This window comes from Salmo salar, chromosome 22 (assembly GCF_965601325.2).
Source record: "Salmo salar chromosome 22, fSalSal1, whole genome shotgun sequence".
Lineage (NCBI taxonomy): Eukaryota > Metazoa > Chordata > Actinopteri > Salmoniformes > Salmonidae > Salmo > Salmo salar.
The window spans coordinates 24,140,529-24,162,560 of record NC_138312.1 but is presented as its reverse complement, the minus strand read 5'-3'; the positions used below and the strand labels follow the sequence as shown (position 1 = coordinate 24,162,560).

Here is a 22,032-nt window from a genome sequence, read left to right as displayed (position 1 = left end):
CCTTATTAAGATGTGCTGTTCCAACAGCTGTCACAGCCGCTCCCCTTCCCTCCTCCTCTCAACCAACCCATTTGTGAACTCCTCAGCAGCAGAACATGAATTTCAAGCTGTACTCCCTGCGCTGTCATGTATTATACATTCATTGTAATGAAAGCATATTTAATTCATATTGTTTATTATGGCAGAAGAGTGGCTAGTCTTACATGCCAACCCTGGCATGAGTATAGAGAACTTGCCTTCCCTTGGACACAGAGTAGATCATACATAGCTACTTTTCAACGGCTATTCATGCATGATAACACTTGACACAATAATTCTCCTACAACCATGAGCGAGGTCATGGCTGCTACATTTTCCACCACTGCAAACCTATTCAACACGACACAGAATGACTGAGATGTAGGAGGTCAACATGCAATCATGGAAGCTCATTGTTGAGTTTAGATATATAACAGCCTTAAGAAAGCTGTCCAGAGCTGAAGAAGGAGTGAGCTGAAGACAAAGTGAGGTGACTAATGTTTACCTGGGGGAGGTGGTGCCCCCTGCTGGATAGAGGCAGTAGTCTCCTGGCTCAGCTTCTTCTTAGCCTCCAGGACTGGGTTCTCAAACTGGGTTCTCTGGTTGATGTGACTGAAACAGAAACAATCTATTATGTGATTAAAATTGTAGACACCAATTTACTGACACAGACACATACAAGATCCCTTGAATCATCTGTGTGTAATTCTGCAGACCACCTGTGTGTGATTCATGATGAAAGCACTGTTATAAATAGTTATAGCATGTCTTAGAATGCACTGGGGTGATAGAAGGTGTAACCGATGTGAAATGGCTAGTTATTTAGCGGTGGTGCGTGCTAATAGCATTTCAATCAGTGACGTCACTCGCTCTGAGACTTGAAGTAGGGTTTCCACTGGATATTATAAGGTGAATGCACCAATTTGTAAGTCGCTCTGGATAAGAGCGTCTGCTAAATGACTTAAATGTAAATGTAAATGTTTCGCGGCTTTTGTGGCGCGATGGGTAACGATGCTTCGTGGGGTGTCAGTTGTTGATGTGTGCAAGGGTCCCTTGTTCGAGCCCGGGTTGGGGCAAAGAGAGGGACGGAACCTACACTGTTACAAAGGCACTACCGTAAATTCCGGACTATAAGCGGCAACTTTTTTCCCAGGCTTTGAACCTCGCGGCTTAAACAATGACGCGGCTAATATATGGATTTTTCCCACTTTCAATTTTTTTTTCTCCAAAAAAACACATTCTGTGACGTGCTCAGTTTTTTGGTGGCATGAAGCTTTCATTAGACCAATGAAATTGGCGAACGGGTTAAGGTCAAAAAACTTTTTTGTTTACTGTTTAGATTAAATCGAGCGCTCTCAAACTTCCCAACATTCTGATTACGGTAGTCATTTTGTCACCCTCATCATGGCAAAGACACGGAGAAATGCATATGATGCAGCTTTCAAGTTGAAGGCGATTGATCTGGCTGTTGGAAAAGGAAATAGAGCTGCTGCACGGGAGCTTGGTCTTAATGAGTCGATGATAAGACGTTGGAAACAGCAGCATGAGGAATTGACTCAGTGCAAAAAGACAACTAAAGCTTACTGCTAATTATTTTTTTGTTACAAGCCGTGTTTCGTTAAAGCCTATTTATTTTTGTTACAAGCCGTGTTTCGTTAAAGCCTATTTATTTTTGTTACAAGCCGTGTTTCGTTAAAGTCTGTGTAAAGTTCATTTGTTTCAATGTACCGGTAGGCACCTGCGGCTTATAGACATGTGCGGCTTATTAATGTTCAAAATAATATATATTTTTTAATTCAGTGGGTGCGGCTTATATTCAGGTGCGCTTAATAGTCCGGAAATTACGGTATACATTAATTCTCAATCCATTAACAATAGGTATTTTTACATGGCTTTCCCAGTGTTTCTTCTGTGAGCTGTTGATTGCAAGTCTATACAGATGCAAGGGGGTTAGTGTCCTCTTCATGTCTATGCCTAATGTTTGGACTGTTCAAATCAATCAAATCACATTGTATTGGTGACATACACATATTTAGCAGATGTTATTGCGGGTGTAGCGAAATGCTTGTGTTCCTAGCTCCAACAGTGCAGTAGTATCTAACAATTCACAACAATACACACATCTAGAAGTTAAAGAATGGAATTAAGAAATATATAAATATTAGGATGAGCAATGTCGGAGTGGAATACAGTATATATATATGACATGAGTAAAGCAGTATGTAAACTTTAAAACGTGACTAGTGTTCCATTATTAAAGTGACCAGTGATTCCATGTTAGTTGAATAAAACTAGAGATGAACTCCTGACTACTTTTTCTTGTCTTTAACAATGTAAACAGTCTGTCCCCCTGGCATAAAAAAGCCATTGTTTTACACAGAGTTAATTTTGAACTGGAACACCGGCGGCAAAAAGTCCCCATCCATTTGCCTTTGAAACAAACAGTATGGGTTCCTCTCTCTCACCCACAGCCTCTACCTAGGAGGGACCCTTATGTAATATCAGTAATAAAACAAAGCAAGCATTTAATTTCCTTGTCATCACAACAGCCACCTTTCCCTCTCCTTCCCTCCTTGATAACTCTCACAACCCTCCTCCTATACCTACTGCTGCTATAATGGCTGGGTTTCAGAGATGTTTTGCTGTGGCAGTCAGAACACCTTCTGTACACAGACACTCACACTCACAATCATTGCGGTGTTTTCACCTGGGTGAATGTGATGTTACCAACATAGCTTATGTTCACCACCCACTGAAAAACCAATACAAGAGTCTTGATCATTGAATAGTATTGTTCTCAAATTGATGGTTCCCGAGCAGTACACCACATGTCTAGTAACACATGGTATCCCTGCTATCTATATATAATGTATACTGTACCTATAGTTAGTTTATGATCTATGGTATTGCTGGGGAATATATCAGATATTCATGTGGTGGCAGAGTGAACAGACTTACTCTACATAATATGTTCCATACTGTGGGTCCTCTATTTCCTCCCAGCCATACGGAAGCTCTGTGGATACAGGAAGAGATGCATTGTGTTCAACTACTATCACACAAAACATGCAAATGTACAGTACTGCAGGATAACAGGGCATAGTGATGAGAAGAGACCAGCAGACACGAGACACAATGCTTATGCACACATTACAGTTGGGCGATACTGGAGTTTCCAGGTATAAGACGAATAACAAGTTTGCTTTGTTTTCTTCCCACTAGGGAAGTTAAGCATGGGAAAATGGGCATGAAAAAAGCCCCCATTGACATTTTGCAGTTTTCGCAGGCAGCCTGGCTGGAATGGCTGCTGTACTGTACATCAAGCCCTGGTAAGCACATGAAGCCCACAAGAAAACGCTCTTCACGCAAAAGAGAGCTTTGGAGTTGCTTTTCAGAGGCAGCACACCAACTAGCATTCTGCCTGCCTTTAAAAATCCATTAGAAACAACCGACCAGGGTCCTGTGTGTCCCTCGAACCCCCCACTCTCTCCCTACACTTAGCCCACATCACAGCCACACACCCTGGGAAAGGATGGGCAAACGAGTGTGCACTCCTGGTAATCCTGGCATTCAAGTGACGCAAACAACCTTCATTCCATGTTGAAGAAATATACATACAGTTCCTTCAGAAAGTATTCATACCCCTTGACTTATTCCAATTTTTTTGTGTTACAGCCTGAATATATATTTTTTCTCACCCATCTACACACAATACCCCATAATGACAAAGTGAAAACATGCTTTTAGAATTCTTTGCAAATGTATTGAAGATGAAATACAGAAACGTCTAATTTACATACAGTTTACATACACCTTAGCCAAATACATTTAAACTCCGATTTTCACAATTCCTGACATTTAATCCTGTCTTAGGTCAGTTAGGATCACCACTTTATTTTAAGAATGTGAAATGTCAGAATAATAGCAGAGAGAATGATTTATTTCAGCTTTTATTTCTTTCATCACATTCCCAGTGGGTCAGAAGTTTACATACACTCAATTAGTATTTGGTAGCATTGCGTTTAAATTGTTTAACTTTGGTCAAACGTTTCAGGTAGACTTCAATAACCTTCCCACAATAAATTGGGTGAATTTTGGCCCATTCCTCCTGACAGAGCTGGTGAAACTGAGTCAGGTTAGTAGGCCTCCTTGCTCGCACACCAGTCCCTCCTGCAGCAAAGCACCCCCACAACATGATGCTGGCACCCCCATGCTTCACGGTTGGGATGTTCTTCGGCTTGCAAACCTCCCCCTTTTTCCTCCAAACATAACGATGGTCATTATGGCCAAACTGTTCTATTTTTGTTTCATCAGACCAGAGGACATTTCTCCAGAAAGTACGATCTTTGTCTCCATGTGCAGTTGCAGTTTTAAGGCAGTTTTGGAGCAGTGGCTTCTTCCTTGCTGAGCGGTCATTCAGGTTATGTCGATATAGGACTCGTTTTACTGTGGATATAGATACTTTTGTGCCTGTTTCCTCCAGCAACTTCACAAGGTCCTTTGCTGTTGTTCTGGGATTGATTTGCACTTTTCGCATCAAAGTATGTTCATCTCTAGGAGACAGAACACATCTCCTTCCTGAGTGGTATGACGGCTGCGTGGTCCCATGGGCTTTATACTTGCGTACTATTGTTTGTACAGATGAACGTGGTATCTTCAGGCATTTGGAAATTCCTTACAAGGATGAACCAGGTCTTGGCTGATTTCTTTTGATTTTCCCATGATGTCAAGCAAAGAGGCACTGAGTTTGAAGGTAGGCCTTGAAATACATCCACAGATACCCCTCCAATTGACTCATTATGTCAATTAGCCAGAAGCTCCAGAAGCTTCTAAAGCCATGACATCATTTTCTGGAATTTTCCAATCTGTTTAAAGGCACAGTCAACTTAGTGTATGTAATCTTCTGACTCATTGGAATTGTGATACAGTGAATTAATTATAAGTGAAATAATCTGTCTGTAAACAATTGTTGGAAAAATGACTTGTGTTATGCACAAAGTAGATGTCCTAACCGACTTGCCAAACCTATAGTTTGTTATCAAGAAATTTATGGAGTGGTTGAAAAACAAGTTTTAATGACTCCAACCTAAGTTTATGTAAACTTCACACCTCTGATTCATTAATTTTAAGAAGCACCTTTGGAAGCATAGTCTTTCTGGGTAAGTCTCTAAAAGCTTTCCACACCTTGATTGTGCAACATTTTCCCATTATTCTTTTCAGAATTCTTCAAGCTCTGTCAAATTGGTTGTTGATCATTGCTAGACAACCATTTCAGGTCTTGCCATAGACTTTCTACTAGATGATTAGTTTAGTGCCTTGTTGCAAACAAGATGCATGTTTTTATTCTGTACAGGCTTCCTTCTTTTCACTCTGTTTTCACTCGGTTAGTATTGTGGAGTAACTACAGTGTTGTTGATCCATCCTCAGTTTTTTCCTATCACAGCCATTAAACTCTGTAATTGTTTTAAAGTCACCATGGCCTCATGGTGAAATCCCTGAGCGGTTTCCTTCCTCTATGTGTCACGTCCTGACCATAGTAAGATGTGATTTTCTATGGTAGAGTAGGTCAGGGCGTGACAGGGGGTGTTTTGTGTTTTTCTATGTTTTTCTATTTCTATGTTTAAGTTCTAGTTGTTCTATTTCTATGTTGGGGATTTTTGGGTTGATCTCCAATTGGAGGCAGCTGGTCCTCATTGCCTCTAATTGGAGATCATATTTAAGTAGGGGTTTTTCTTCCTGGGTTTTGTGGGTGATTATCTTTTGAGTAGTGTTTGTTTCTCTCTGCATCACGGTTTGTTGTTTTGTAAATTCAGTTATTTATGTTTTGCAAAGTTTCACGGATTTAATAAAATGTGGAATTACAACCACGCTGCACTTTGGTCCGATCCTTTCGACAGCCGTGACAGAATCACCCACCACAAAAGGACCAAGCAGCGTGCCCAGGAGGAGCAGGGATCCTGGGCTCGGGAGAAGAGAGAATGGAGGACGCCCTGGACCTGGGAGGAGGTAATGGCAGGGGATAAGACCCTGCCATGGAAGCAGGTGGAAAGGGCGCAAGCGGAACGGCGATGCTATGAGGAGCTAGCCCAACGACGGAAGCCCGAGAGGCACCCCAAAACATTTTTTGGGGGGGGCACACGGGGAGTTTGGCAGAGTCAGGGTGGAGACCTGAGACAACTCCCCATGCTTACCGTGGGGAGCAAGTGACGGGGCAAACACCGTGTTATGCGGTGATGCGCACTGTGTCGTCAGGGCGCACTCACAGGCTGGTGCGATCTGTGCCCGCGCCTTGCAGTTGTCAAGCTAGGTTGAGCATCCAGCAAAGACGGGTTGTGCCAGCCATAAGCTCCAGACCTCCAGTGCTCCTCCACGGCCCAGTATACCCTGTGCCGCCTCTCCGCACTCGCCCTGAGGTGCGTGTCATCAGCCCGGTGCCACCTGTACCGGTCCCACGCATCAGACCTCTGGTGCGCCACCACAGCCCAGTACGTCCTGTGCCTGCTCCTCGCACTCTCTCTCCAGTGCGCTTCCACAGCCCAGTACGTCCTGTGCCTCCTTCCCGCACTCGACCTGAGGTGCATGTTACCAGTCTGGCGCCACCTATGCCAGTCCCTCGCATCAGACCTCCAGCGACGCTCCCCAGTCCGGAGCCTCCAGCAATGATCTACAGTCCGGTTCTTTCGACGACAATCCACGGTCAGGTGGTAATAAAGCAGAAGGATCAGCGGGTGGAGTGGGGCGTATGCCCCGAACCGGAGCCGCCTCCTCTGCTGGAGGTTATGTGTACTGCATTTGAGCCGCCATAGACAATTGCCACCCTCCCTACCCTCCCTTTTGTTTTGTGGTTTCTTTTGTTGTTTTAGGTGCATTCGGAGTCTGCACCTTTTTTTGGGGGGGTGTACTGTCACGTCCTGAGGTAGGTCAGGGCGTGATAGGGGGTGTTTTGTGTTTTTCTATTTCTATGTTTTTTATGGGGGGGTTGATCTCCAATTGGAGGCAGCTGGTCCTCGTTGCCTCTAATTGGAGATCATACTTAAGTAGGGGTTTTTCTTCCTGGGTTTTGTGGGTGATAATCTTTTGAGTAGTGTTTGTTGTTTTGTAAATTCAGTTATTTATGTTTTGCAAAGTTTCACGGATTTAATAAAATGTGGAACTATAACCACGCTGCACTTTGGTCCGATCCTTTCGACAGCCGTGACACTATGGCAACTGAGTTAGGAAGGACACCTGTACATTTGCAGTAAATTGGGTGTATTGATACACCATCCAAAGTATAATTAATAACTTCACCATGCTCAAAGGGATATTCAATGTCTGCTTTTTTTTTACCCATATACCAATATGTGCCCTTTGCGAGGCATTGGAAAACCTCCCTGGTCTTTGTGGTTGAATCTGTGTGGGGTACAGAGATGAGGTAGTCATTCAAAAATACTGTTAAACACAATTATTGCATAGAGTGAGTCCATGCAACTTATTATGTGACTTGTTAGGCAAAATTGTACTCCTAAACTTATTTAGGCTTGCCATAACGAAGTGGTTGAATACTTATTGACTCAGAACACTTCAGCTTTTCATTTTTAATTAAGTAGAATAAAATAAACATAATTCCACCTTGACATTATGGGGTATTTTGTGTAGGTCAGTGACAAAAAAATCTAAATGTAATCCATTTTAAATTCAGGCTGTAACACAACAAAATGTGGGAAAAGCCAAGGGATGTGAATACTTTCTGAGGGCATTGTATAAGTAGCACACATTACCCTGAGCTGGAGGCATTTATTAAGGAAAGTGCCATGTCAGAGGATGCAGACAATCTTGTCTGTATAGAAACGCAGTCATTTATATTTGATGAGCTGTCCGTATGTGTGAAATAATGCACAGTATGCTGTAAGGCAGGGGCTGGAGGGCATAACCATGTGTAAAACTGCATGTGTGTCACGTCCTGACCATGGTAAGCTGTTATTTTCTATGGTAGAGTAGGTCAGGGCGTGATGGGGTGTTTTTCTATGTTTTGTATTTCTATGTTCATGTTCTAGTTTTGTATTTCTATGTTGGTTTTGTTTGGGATGATCTCCAATTAGAGGCAGCTGGTCCTCGTTGTCTCTAATTGGAGATCATACTTAAGTAGTTTTTTTTTTCCCCACCTGGTGTTGTGGGATCTTGTTTTTGTATTGCTCAGTGAAGCCTGCAGAACGTGACGGTCGTGTTTCATTGTTTTGTATTAGTGTTCTGAGTATAATAATAAATATTTATCAAGAGCACTCAACACGCTGCACCTTGGTCTACTCCTTACGATGAGCGTCACAATGTGTGTACTAGTACAGTATTAGAAGTAGTAGTGGTGGTTGCTGTAAGAGCTTTATGTACTGTATGGTCCGCTAAGGTGCTGAAGCCTTACCTCCATCCTCACACTTCTCCGGGGGCTTGGCTTTCTTGGCTAGGCGGGGGTCAAGCCAGGTGGTGGTCTTGCTGTTGTGACTGTGAAGGGCAGATAAGAGAAACATTCAAAAACCTGAGCCAGCTACTGACACTGGTATTTGCATCAGTGGAAAGGTAGACAGTCAAGTACCCACCAACACTACAGTATATCCTATGGTATGCTTTCTTTGAAAGCTACACAAGTTACAAATAACTGCTTGACCAATTAATTCATCCTGCTTTGTATTCAAATGAGGGAAAAACTGAAACACAGTATTCATTATGACATGTGGCGACTTCAGACAAGATCAGCTGGAAGCCTGTTTTTAAACAACTCAAGGGCCTCTAGGAGAGCTAAATTTACTCAATCATTCCTAAAACACAGTATTGATTGGTCAGGAAAACTGCTGAAGTTTTCTTGAAGAGAAACCACCAAGTAAATGAGCTTAGACTAGAAACACTTTTGCAACAATTATGTAGGCTAGGGCTGTCAGTTTTGGAGTAAACATTGAGTCAATATGAGTGGATTTTAAAGAGACCCACACCAGTCCAGGCCTCGGCTTGTTTAACTAACTTAAATCCACTGTCTGTTCGACATGGCTTATGTAACACGTGTGCTATGTGCTTCACTAATCTAACCAACAATTGTATGATACTTCGCATGATGCTGATCAGATATAGCCATTTATTGCATAACCTGTAACGTAACATTCAACATTCAGTCCAGAGCAGAAGTGTCTTATGTCATTAAAAAAACATGATCTACATTTCTGACATTTATTTAATTATTTAGCATGAAACTCTATTAAGCAGAAAGTCAGCATTTTTTGGGAGGAGCCTTGAACTCTCTGTATCTACAGCGTAGCAGAGTTTAAACAACCAGGACTCAGTCGACTCAAGGATGTCTCTTTGTCCTGTCCCTGAGTGGATATATACGGGTGCTGTTGCAGTACTCACTCTATGAAGTAGACCATGCCCGTCTCGGTGTAGGCCATCTCCCAGTTGAGAGGCAGTGGTTCCAAACTGTCGTCGCGGGGCAGAGAGCTCCACGTACGGAAGTCCATTGCACTGCTGGACTGGGTGTAGCTGGGCACCGCCTTCCTCCATGATGCCCCCTCTTTATGCTCTGAAAGAGAGAGAGTGCGAGAGAAAGAGCAGAAGGTTAGTCCTGCATGGACACCTCATAGCCTCATCCTGTTCTCCCAGTTGCAGTGGGAGGAAGGAGGGTTTGATGTCGGTAAAGGATTTGCATGCAAGAGATCGTGTGTTCTGTTCACCAAGGCACTGTTTTGCATTTTCATGTACGTGTAAGCGCGTTTATGCATATGTGTGTACACCCCCTGGGTTTCAATGATATACTGTAGTAACTCAGGATTCACAGTAAAAAGGCCATTTTAGCTTGAGGCTATTTGGTACAATAATACTGTCTTTATAGTTATTTCTATACTTTTTATTTATTCATTTAATGAGAACTGCAATAAAAGCATCACAATCAACATGAGCATAGACACAACAAAGGCTCTCCAGGGTACAAAATTAAACTTATACCCAAGGGTCTTCTAATTGAGGGACTGTTTTAGTGTAATGCTAACCTCTGCACAAGCATATGATACAATGAGGCTCAACACCAAACAGCTTCTTCTAGTGTATTCCACAGAGCTGATACAGGCAGCCCATGAGCATGGCAAGTTTGTGCATGTGCTTCTGTATTTGAGTAAATAGTTAACACACTACTACATCCATGGGACTTGCTGGTATTTCCAACAGACTGTTTATTTACTTGTTAGCTTGAAGGATGGGGAGGAACTGGCAAATGAGTCTGACCTCAACCGCTTATGCTAATCTGACTTCATCCACGCATGTACATGCGCACACACACAAACGCACGCGCACACACACACAGGATTTGCGGATGTTCTGACTGGCCTCATGTAAACACCATGCACCATAGCCAGCCTTGGGGCAGCGCCTTGAGGAGAGCTGAGGTCATCAGAGACAGTTCACAGAGGGGTGAGAGCCTGAGAGCCCACACCACACTGACTGCACTAGACACATACAGGAAGTCAGGCAGGGATCAGGGTTTGACTTCAACACAGACACCAGGGAAGTTCAGTCAGGGGTTTTGGGCATTGCACTCACTTTTTCCATAAACTTTCTGACCTGTTCATAATTGTTTCCATATATGGTTGGTTGGAATGAAAAGTTCAGAACAACCCCAACATGACTGCAGTACAGCAGAAATGTGATGTATTTTACATAAAAAGACTTGTAACCCATTTCTGTTGGAATCAGGCTATCCTTGGGCACATCAAAGACAGCCCAGATCCTTTGAGAGAGGAGTCCTGATTGATCACACACATGGAGTCTCTTGCCTCAGGGTAAGAAGACTGCTGCCTTCCAAGGTGACCTGCACTACAGTAGAAAGTGTTACCGATACTGGATGCACTTTAGGCATGGCCTTGGTGTGGGAAGTGTCTGGCTATATAGACAGAGCATGGTTGGATAACACAGACAGAGAGATAGCACAAACTGGGAATAATGGGGAAGGTGATCACAGCTCCTAGATCATAGGTAAATATGTACAGTATAGAGCAGAATTATGTTATAGAGTAGAAATATTTTACATTTTTTACATTTTAGTCATTTAGCAGACGCTCTTATCCAGAGCGACTTACAGTAATGAATGCATACATTTCATGCATTTTTTTGTACTGGCCCCCCGTGGGAATCGAACCCACAACCCTGGCGTTGCACACACCATGCTCTACCAACTAGTCCATAGTCATAATAATGTACATCTAAAAGTAGAAAGATATTTGAAGAAGGACTAAGAGACGTACAAAAGGGGACTATCCTGAGCAAAGAGAGAAAGTGAAGGAGAGGGGGTTTGAGTGTGATATGTACTGACCTGGGAGGCCATTGGCCAGAGGTGGCCTCTCATCATCGTCCTCCTCCTCAGGGACCACGCTGTCCTTCCTGTCCATTTTACTGACGGAGGTGGTGCGTTTACGCTGGACCTCGTTGTCATAGTCCTCATCAAACAGCACCTGATCCACCAGGTCAGGCTGCACCAGGGTGGGCTCTGCTGGGGGCTTGGGGGTCCCATAGTAGTTACCTGGAGATAGAGGGGGTGGGAGGGGAGAGAGTTTGAGAAAATAGAGAGAGAGAGAGAGAGGGAGAGGGGTCAGATAGAGAGATGAGTGTCTGACAAGTTCCCTTTTCTCAACCATCCCTGTAGCTACTATGCAACCCTGGAAAGACATTGGCAGTTATTGTGCAATGAGGCCATCTGAACAAGAACTGGTAAAGTAATGGGACCACAATCTTGTAATCACGGTCCTACATTTCAATCGTGTTTAAGGCTTAACTGAATGAACAAGAGCGGCAAAATGCAATATGAAAGTTTATTAAAATTGTTTAGGGAGTGGCGTCATCTCCGAAGTAAGATCCTCGGAGCCAGATGCTTTGATGGCAGGTAGCTCTATGGGGGGCAGCTGGCGTGGAAACCCCCCAGCTGGAAGAAAGGAGTTCCAATGACGGGGCTTAGCTGGTGGTGGTGGGGAGGTGAAGGGTTGTCAGTACATTTTGCTGTAACACAGCATGTAAGAGAACATGGGTAAGTTTTAAAGTCCATTAGTTGAGGGAGAGAAATGTGATAATAGGTTAAACAGCAAGTGTGAGAAATGTGTATTATTGGGCTGTGCTCATAGGCTATAAGGTAAGTAGGTGAATGACATACCGCACGTGGCTAATAGAAAAGAGAAGGAGAACCAGAACGATATGCTAATGATGATACGTTTGCAAACACTATCACATACATTCCCACTATGCCCGTAGAATAGGAAACTATGTGAATTATATTATGTTTACTGTATGACGTTAACGTGAGCTAGCCATTCAGACGAGCCTTACTGATTGACCCATCGTAAACTACATGTGACCACTATAGACTCCTCCATTGTACATGAGCGTGCCGTGCACAGTGTGATCTGTTTAATGGGAGAACCTTTCGTCCTGGCTGTGTGCCATGCCCCCCCCCCCCACAGCACTACAGCCATGTCATGAATCACTGAACATTATATTTCCCCACTAGGGTTTTCCAAGCAACCAATTACACTGATCATTGAAAAGCAATTAACAATCTCTGAAAAGTGTTTTTCTCCTGATGAATAAAAACCTTGTGATACTGCCTATAAATAGTCAGTGAAGATAACAGTATCGTACAGGAGCTTAACTTTGTTAAATCATTGGCTAATTTAGCTCATGGGGTAATCAATCTCTGACTAGCGGTTGAACACTCTGGCTAACTACATTTATGCACAGAAAACATAATTATTCAACCTTCATTACAATAATGAATTATGTACATACTGATTCGATACTGATTCGAGATGCCCAAAATGTTTATGTTTATTTGTTTGCTAAGCAGTTCCCAGATCTGAATCTGTTCATGGGAGCATTACGGAATTATGTTTCGGCAATGTTTTATTTTAAGGTCAAACATTTACTGTATGATTAGACAGAGTCTATTCATAATTCATAAGCAGCTTAATTAAAGAACCGGGGAAAGATGCCACTGGGAAATATGGATTTTTAGCAAATGTATTACTCTCTTTAAACTTGATCTCCTTTTCATTTGAACTGTGCTTGTTCTCATCTTACAAACCTTTGATCTCCACCTATTAAAATTGAAACATTACAAATAGGTCTGTTGGGGCCACAGTGTCTCCTGACCCCTCCTGTCTCAGCCTCCAGTATTTATGCTGCAGTAGTTTATGTGTCGGGGGGCTAGGGTCAGTCTGTCACATCTGGAGTATTTCTCTTGTCTTTTCCGGTGTCCTGTGTGAATTTAAATATGCTCTCTCTAATTCTCTCTTTCTCTTTCTTTCTCTCTCTCGGAGGACCTGAGCCCTAGGACCATGCCTCAGGACTACCTGGCTTGATGACTCCTTGCTGTCCCCAGTTCACCTGGCCGTGCTGCTGCTCCAGTTCCAACTGTTCTGCCTGCAGCTATGGAACCCTGACCTGTTCGCCGGACGTGCTACCTGTCCCAGACCTGTTGTCCCAGACCTGCTGGAACCCTGACCTATTCACCGGACGTGCTACCTGTCCCAGACCTGCTGTTTTCAACTCTCTAGAGACAGCAGGAGCGGTAGAGATACTCTCAAAGATCAGCTATGAAAAAGCCAACTGACACTTACTCTTGTGTTACTGACTTGTTGCACCCTCGACAACTACTATGATTATTATTATTTGACAATGCTGGTCATTTATGAACATTTGAACATCTAGGCCATGTGCTGTTATAATCTCCACCCGGCACAGCCAGAAGAGGACTGGCCACCCCTCATAGCCTGGTTCCTCTCTAGGTTTCTTCCTAGGTTTTGGCCTTTCTAGGGAGTTTTTCCTAGCCACCGTGCTTCTACACCTGCATTGCTTGCTGTTTGGGGTTTTAGGCTGGGTTTCTGTACAACACTTTGTGATATCAACTTTGATTTGGTCTGTTATAGAAGACATGCTCAAAAGACAGCTTTTTTTCTCTTTATAAGGCTGTGGTAGTCACTAATATTGTTGACGGAGACACTTTTGTAAAACAAAATCACCGGGCGAGCCGCAATACCGATCAGAGAACGGGGAGTCACAAAGTCAAATTTATTCATACATGATATTAATCAGATATATACATTTAATATTTTATTAACATGGACCATCAGATTATTTGAATCTCTTATTCTCTATTTTAGGACACTTGGCGGTATCAGAAACAAATGTGTAAAATATTTTGATTAATCTTTAGAATCTGACCTTACTGTCATTATCTTGCCATTACTGCCATTATCGTATTCCCATTAAAAGGTATAGCACATTATATGGAAAATCAGGTAATGAAACATTTTAGTCTGAAGGAAGTATGCTTTGGAGTGATTGAAATCCATCAGAAAAGTATTGGAAAGTTCAGGAAAACATTAGGGATGATAATCAAGCAATCTTATCAGATAACATGTATTTGTCACATGCTTCGTAAACAACAGGTGTAGACTAAACTTACTTACGGGTCCTTTTCCAACAATGTGGAGTTAAAGATAAAGATAAATAAAATTTAAATAATAGTAAAAATATATATATATAAATAGTACCAGTTAAAAGTTTGGACACACATACTCATTCAAGGGTTTGTCTTTATTTTTACTATTTTCTACATTGTAGAATAATAGTGAAGACATCAAAACTATGAAATAACACATATGGAATCATGTAGTAACCAAAAAGTAGCCACCCTTTGCCTTGATGACAGCTTTGCACACTTTTGGCATTCTCTCAACCAGCTTCATGAGGTAGTCACCTGGAATGCATTTCAATTAACAGATGTGCCTTGTTAAAAGTTAATTTGTGGAATTTATTTCCTTCTTAATGAGTTTGAGCCAATCAGTTGAGTTGTGCAAGGTAGGGGTGGTATACAGAAGATAGCCCTACTTAGTAAAAGACCAAGTCCATATTATGGCAAGAACAGCTCAAATAAGTAAAGAGAAATCAAAGTCCATCATTACTTTAAGACATGAAGGTCAGTCAATGCGGAAAAGTTCAAGAACTTTGAAAGTTTCTTCAAGTGCAGTCGCAAAAACCATCAAGCGCTATAATGAAACTGGCTCTCATGAGGACCGCCAAATGAAAGGAAGACCCAGAGTTACCTCTGCTGCAGAGGATAAGTTCATTAGAGTTATTAACTGCACCTCAGATTGCAGCCCAAATAAATGCTTCACAGACTTCAAGTAACAGACATATCTCAACATCAACTGTTCAGAGGAGACTGCGTGAATGAGGCCTTTATGATCGAATTGCTGCAAAGAAACCACTACTAAAGTACACCAATAAGAAGAGAGACTTGCTTGGGCCAAGAAACACAAGCAATAAACATTAGACCGGTGGAAATCTGTCCTTTGGTCTGATGAGTCCAAATTTGAGATTTTTGCTTCCAACCGCTGTGTCTTTGTGAGACGCAGAGTAGGTGAACGGATAATCTTCGCATGTGTGGTTCCCACAGTGTAGCATCGAGGAGGAGGTGTGATGGTGTGGGGATGTTTTTCTGGTGACACTGTCAGTGATTTATTTTCAATTCAAGGCACACTTACCCTGCATGGCTAGCACAGCATTCTGTAGCGATATGCCATCCCATCTTGTTTGTGCATAGTGGGACTATCATTTGTTTTTCAACAGGACAATGAACCAAAACACACCTCCAGGCTGTGTAAGGGCTACTTGACCAAGAAGCAGAAAGATGGAGTGCTGCATCAGATGACCTGGCCTCCACAATTGTAACGCTCGTCATTATGGGTAGACCAAGGCACAGCGTGAGTTGGGTTCATCATAATTTTATTTAAGGTGAACCAGGAAAAAAAACTATAAACACAACGAACGAACGAAAAGTCTTGCAGGCTTCTAACAGCTATATACAAAAACAAGATCCCACAACTGAAAGTGGGAAAAAGGGCTGCCTAAGTATGATTCCCAATCAGAGACAACGATAGACAGCTGCCTCTGATTAGGAACCATACTCGGCCAAACACAAAGAAATAGAAAACATAGAATAGAACATTAAAATACAAAATCTACAATACCCACCAAAATCACACCCTGACCTAACCAAAATAGAGAAATAAAAGGGCTCTCTATGGTCAGGGCGTGACAACAATCACCCAACCTTAACCCAATTGAGATGGTTTGGGATTTGTTAGACCACAGAGTGAAGGAAAAGCAGCCAACAAGTGCTCAGAGAATGCCAAGAGTGTGCAAAGCTGTCATCAAGGCAACAGGTGGCTACTTTGAAGAATCTCAAATATGAAATATATTTTGATTTGTTTAACACTTTTTTGGTTACTACATGATTCCATATGTGTTATTTCATCATTTTGATGTGTTTACTATTATTCTACAATGTAGAAAATAGTACAAATAAAGAAAAACACTTGAATGAGTAGGTGTGTCCAAACTTTTGACTGGTAATGTATATAAACACATACAGTTGAAGTCAGAAATTTACATACACTTAGGTTGGAGTCATTAAAACTTGTTTTTCAACCACTCCACAAATTTATTGTTAACACAATATAGTTTTGGCAAGTCGGTTAGGACATCTACTTCGTGCATGAAACAAGTCAATTTTCCAACAATTGTTTACAGACAGATTATTTCACTTATAATTCAATGTATCACAATTCCAGTGGGTCAGAAGTTTACATACACTAACTTGACTGTGCCTTTAAACAGCTTGGAAAATTCCAGAAAATGATGTCATGGCTTTAGAAGCTTCTGATAGGCTAATTGACATCATTTGAGTAAATTGGAGGTGTACCTGTGGATGTATTTCAAGGCCTACCTTCAAACTAAGTGCCTCTTTGCTTGACATCATGGGAAAAATCAAAAGAAATCAGCCAAGACCTCAGAAAAAAATAATAATAATAGACCTCCACAACTCTGTTTCATCTTTGGGAGCAATTTCCAAACGCCTGAAGGTACCACGTTCATCTGTACAAACAATAGTACGCAAGCATAAACACCATAGGACCACGCAGCCGTCATACCGCTCAGGAAGGAGACGCATTCTGTCTCCTAGAGATTAACGTACTTTGGCACGAAAAGTGCAACTCAATCCCAGAACAACAGCAAAGGACCTTGTGAAGATGCTGGAGGAAGCAGGTACAAAAGTATCTATATCCACAGTAAAACGAGTCCTATATCGACATAACCTGAAAGGCTGCTGAGCAAGGAAGAAGCCACTGCTCCAAAACCACCATAAAAAAGACAGACTACGTTTTGCATCTGCACATGGGGACAAAGATTGTACTTTTTGGAGAAATGTCCTCTGGTCCGACGAAACAAAAATAGAACAGTTTGGCCATAATGACCATCGTTATGTTTGGAGGAAAAAGGGGGAGGCTTGCAAACCGAAGAACACCATCCCAACTGTGAAGCACGGGGGTGGCAGCATCATGTTGTGGGGGTGCTTTGCTGCAGGAGGGACTGGTGCACTGCACAAAATAGATGGCATCATGAGGTAGGAAAATTATGTGGATATATTGAAGAAACATCTCAAGACATCAGTCAGGAAGTTAAAGCTTGGTCGCAAATGGGTCTTCCAAATGGACAATGACCCAAAGAATACTTCCAAAGTTGTGGCAAAATGACTTAAGGACAACAAAGTCAAGGTATTGTAGTGGACATCACATTGCCCTGACCTCAATCCTATAGAAAATGTGTGGGCAGAACTGAAAAAGCATGTGCAAGCATAAAACCTAGGCCTACAAACCTGACTCAATGGGCCAAAATTCACCCAACTTATAGTGGGAAGCATGTGGAAGGCTACCCAAAACGTTTGACCCAAGTTAAACAATTTAAAGGCAATGCTACCAAATAATAATTGAGTGTATGTAAACTTCTGACGCACTGGGAATGTGATGAAAGAAATAAAAGCTGAAATAAACCAATAAACCAATAAACCTACTATTATTCTGACATTTCACATTCTTAAAATAAAGTGGTGATCCTAACTAACCTAAAACAGGGAATTTTTACTAGGATTAAATGTCAGGAATTGTGAAAAACTGAGTTTAAATGTAGTTGGCTAAGGTGTATGTAAACGTCAGACTTCAACTGTATATAGCCTACAGAAATTGGTTCAGTTATTGGCTAAAATGAATGTGTTCATATGGGCAGAATATTGTTTCGAAATGAGTTCATATGGTTTTATAAAGGCTGAAGGCTAAAAACAGTCTATACTATATCAAGGCCTATATCTAGTTTCACTTTTTTTTATCGTTTTAAAGAATGTATTTTCTCCTCAAATAGACGCAGGCAAGCTGTGTTACCACGGTCCACAACTTCATTGGTTTCATCCTGGGTCTCCAGGCTTTTCACCTTCAGGCCATTCATCGTCACCTTTCGGATCCACATCTGAGCATTGTCTGGGATATGGTTGTGTTCTCCAGATAACTTTGCAATAACCCCATCAGTGAGGGTTATGTGACCTATGCATTGGAAACATCATATTCAGTCCACTTCCAGAAGGATTTATTTGCAGTCTGTCTTTCCCGTCGGTGTAGCCTTCATGCATCAGGATATTCTTTCCATGCACAGAGAGGATCCAATGCAGCTTCTTCTGACCTACTCTAAGAATAATGAATTGTGAGGGTAGCAGTGAGAGATCGTTTTAAGCAGAATATTTGGATTATTAGCATATGCACGACTTGCAATATGATTGCTGGACTATCGAAGCCATCCATCCAATCCATTTATTCAGATCTGGCAGTTCAAAGAGGATAGTTTCAATGTTAATGAATTGGGCCTAGTTATTGTTCATTAGCAGCATACATTTGCATTAATTCTCTTAAATCTCTTAAAATATCGCATGCTCTTCTTTTGTAATGTATAGCCTACTGTACTGTTTGTCTGTCTGGACTGTCTGCCTGTCTTGGTGATAATCTTAAGATAATAGAATACTAAAATAGTATTCGTTTGTTTGTGTGCCTATTATTATTTTACATTTAAGTATGAAAACTAACACCGTATTTTGTATACATTCTAATAACATTTTAGTAGTCCAAAATCGTGTGATATAAAATCGTCCCTTGTATTAATGGCAGTGTTGATTGCCTGTCAATATTATAAGCATTTATCTGTGAAATTAGACATTGAACTTGAACCCTGTTTCAACAATCATCAGCTGATTGAGAAAATCATTTTCAGAATAACTGTAAAGTGAACAGCTGTTATGATACACAGCACACAAGATTTTTCAAAAATATTTTGATGTCTCATACTTTATGGAAAGTATAGTTCCAACTATACAGGATAAAAATGAAGGCATATACTGTAGCATTAAAAAACTGGTTCAAAAGCTAAAAAGCTTTATTTCCTTGTAATTCGTTTTATTCAATGGCTTAACCTGAGTGTCCTCACCAGCCAGGGAAGGACAGCACTTTACAACATTCCAATGTTATAGTCTTATGAATCGCTCATGCATATTTTTTTTTATTGAAAATGGGAACAATGGGAGAGATGGACAAATGCTGATTTACTGACTACATTCTCATTGATATTATCAAGACATGAGGTGAGTATCAAAATAGTTTTAAAAGATGCCCTTGCCTAAAAGTTCAATCTCAGATAGATCTTTAGCATAATAGCCTATACAGTCAACTAAAAATATGGTATTCTGTTATTTTGAATAGCCAAAATGTACAGTATCATAATGAGACTAAATGAAACAACGTAGGCTAAATAGATTTTGTGATGTTGTCCTATATTAAATTAACTTATTACACTTGTTAAAATGTATGGCAAAAGGCAGACATTTTATATAAACATTGGTTTTCTATGGTCCGAATTTCAAAATAATTGTAATTTTTCAGACTTTTTCCATTGGTAGGCCTAACCATGTGTCTGTCCTCACTCAGAAAGCCTGCTCACTAATGTCAATACCAAAGCTGATAATTGTGACTTGATTTAATTAGAATGATGTGAATAATGATGATGAGAGCCCACTACAGCCTAACCCTTTAATCATAACCTATTGTTACTTTGTGTCTCTAAAATCACATTTCCATAGTCATGTGATAGTCTTTTTTAATTGAAACATCCACATTTTGGCCTTTTTCCACATTACCTTTTTTTAACTTAGTCAGTTAAGAACAAATTCTTATTTACAATGACAGCCTACCCTGGCCAAACCCTAACCCGGACGATGCTGGGTCAATTGTGCAATGCCCTATGTCACTTCTTAAATACACTTCAATCAGTGTAGATGAAGGGGAGGACACAGCTTAAAGAAGACAATTGAGACATGGATTGTGTATGTGTGCCATTCAGAGGGTGAATGGGCAAGGCGAACAATTTAAGTGCCTTTGAATGGGGTATGCTAGTAGGTGCCAGGAGCACCGGTTTGTGTCAACAACTGCAACGCTGCTGAGTTTTTCACGCTCAACAGTTTCACATGTGTACCCAAAGGACATGCAGCCAACTTGACACAACGGTGGGAAGCATTGAAGTCAACATTGGCCAGCATCCCTGTGGAACGCTTTCGACACCTTGTAGAGTCCATGCCCCGACGAAATGAGACTTTTCTGAGGACAAAAGGGGTGCAACTCAATATTAGGAAGGTGTTCTTAATATTTTGTGCACTCAGTGTATGTGATCGTATACAAAAGTAAGCAAATATAAAATTATTATGTATAGTATTATATCTGTTTGGGCTTCTTGCGGTCAATTTGCAATCTACAAATTACTTGCAATTATGCTCCGGCCCCCTGACCATCCACTCAAGAAATAATCGTCCCGCTGCTCTAGGCCCATATGTTCTCATAGAAATCAGAATCATGAACACAGTGGGATTCCCTGCCCAAAATACATCTGAGAATAATTTGAATTAGACAGACTTTCCCATTTCCTAGTAACAGTGATGTCAGCAGCGCCAAACTATGTGCGTTGTTCATTTCTGGGCAGCTGTCCTTGTGCTGTGCTGCCTGACCAGACCTGAACCACACAGAAGAGCAGAGCCGGAGTGAGGGCTGAGCCCAGACAGACTCCCTCTCAGAGCCTGGCACAGATGGCTGTGTCATGAAACCTGGGACCCTGTGGGTCACCCTGGCACGAACTGCATCCCAGTAGCACCACCTGGGAGAGGGGAGAGGCCTCAGCTCACTGGGCAAGGCAGGTCTGGCACTACACCGGGTGGGCCTGTGTGGTCTGTGTGGAGGTGGGGGGTTAACAGGGCCAGGGATGACTGGAAGTAAGGGAAGAGAGAGAGGATAATAGTGCTAGTTCTCTGACTGTCTGGCACAGCAGTACAAATCAGCCAGAGAGCAGGGATGCAAGCTATAGCAGCTAATGGCTAATGGGCTATTCAAACCACCATTAAGATTAGCTAAGGATCACATTGAAGAGTAATATGGTTACAACATACTGTAAAAGTCAGTTGGGCTAGTCATATGTATGGGCACTAAAAATTAGGACATAAAATAAACTAGAGAGCTCAAATACAGCAGGCTATTCCAGCAGAACTGGGTCTTGTTCATTTTTCACACACTCACTCAGTATACTCTTTATGGCAAAATAGGATACAGTTCAAGCACATATAAATATAAAAAATCCCATTCCACTATCAAATGACTTCCACAGCTGTACTGAGTTTACTCATAGTGCAGGGAGACCACAGCTCTGTGCCAGTAGGGCAGTTCCCAATTAAGATTGAAAGATGTCTGCAGAAAGAATGGGGTGTCAGCTATGACATGGCACCTTGAGTTTGAAAAATCTATTTTGGTTATTGAGCTACAGTAACCAAAGCGGTACAGGGCAGTACACTACAGCACAGCAGCGTGAAGTAGAGTAGAGTACAGTTCAGTACAGTAGTGTATTGTACTGTACTCTAATGTGCTCTACTCACTGTACAGTACTGTGCTATCCAAACTTGTGAAACATATGTTTATGATAGGTTCAGATTTGGTCCAGTCTGGTCTGTCTGTGGACATTAACACTAAGGCCAGGGTGGACTGACCAAATGTTAACTACTTTTTAACGTCCATGGATGTCCGGTGTCGGTCAGTG

General features: G+C 41.7%; 1 protein-coding gene across 1 annotated transcript in view; it reads right to left on the bottom strand.

Annotated features, from left to right (window-relative positions):
* Positions 1–609: 609 nt before the first annotated feature.
* magi2 (membrane associated guanylate kinase, WW and PDZ domain containing 2) overlaps positions 610–22,032 on the bottom strand; it is a gene marked incomplete at its 3' end in the record, with an annotated part of 129,041 nt that continues 107,618 nt past the window's right edge. Inside the window, 6 exon segments of the mRNA NM_001173864.1 lie at positions 610–613; positions 616–630; positions 2,977–3,034; positions 8,417–8,496; positions 9,394–9,562; positions 11,345–11,551. Of these exon segments, the coding sequence (NP_001167335.1) occupies positions 610–613; positions 616–630; positions 2,977–3,034; positions 8,417–8,496; positions 9,394–9,562; positions 11,345–11,551 (533 nt within the window).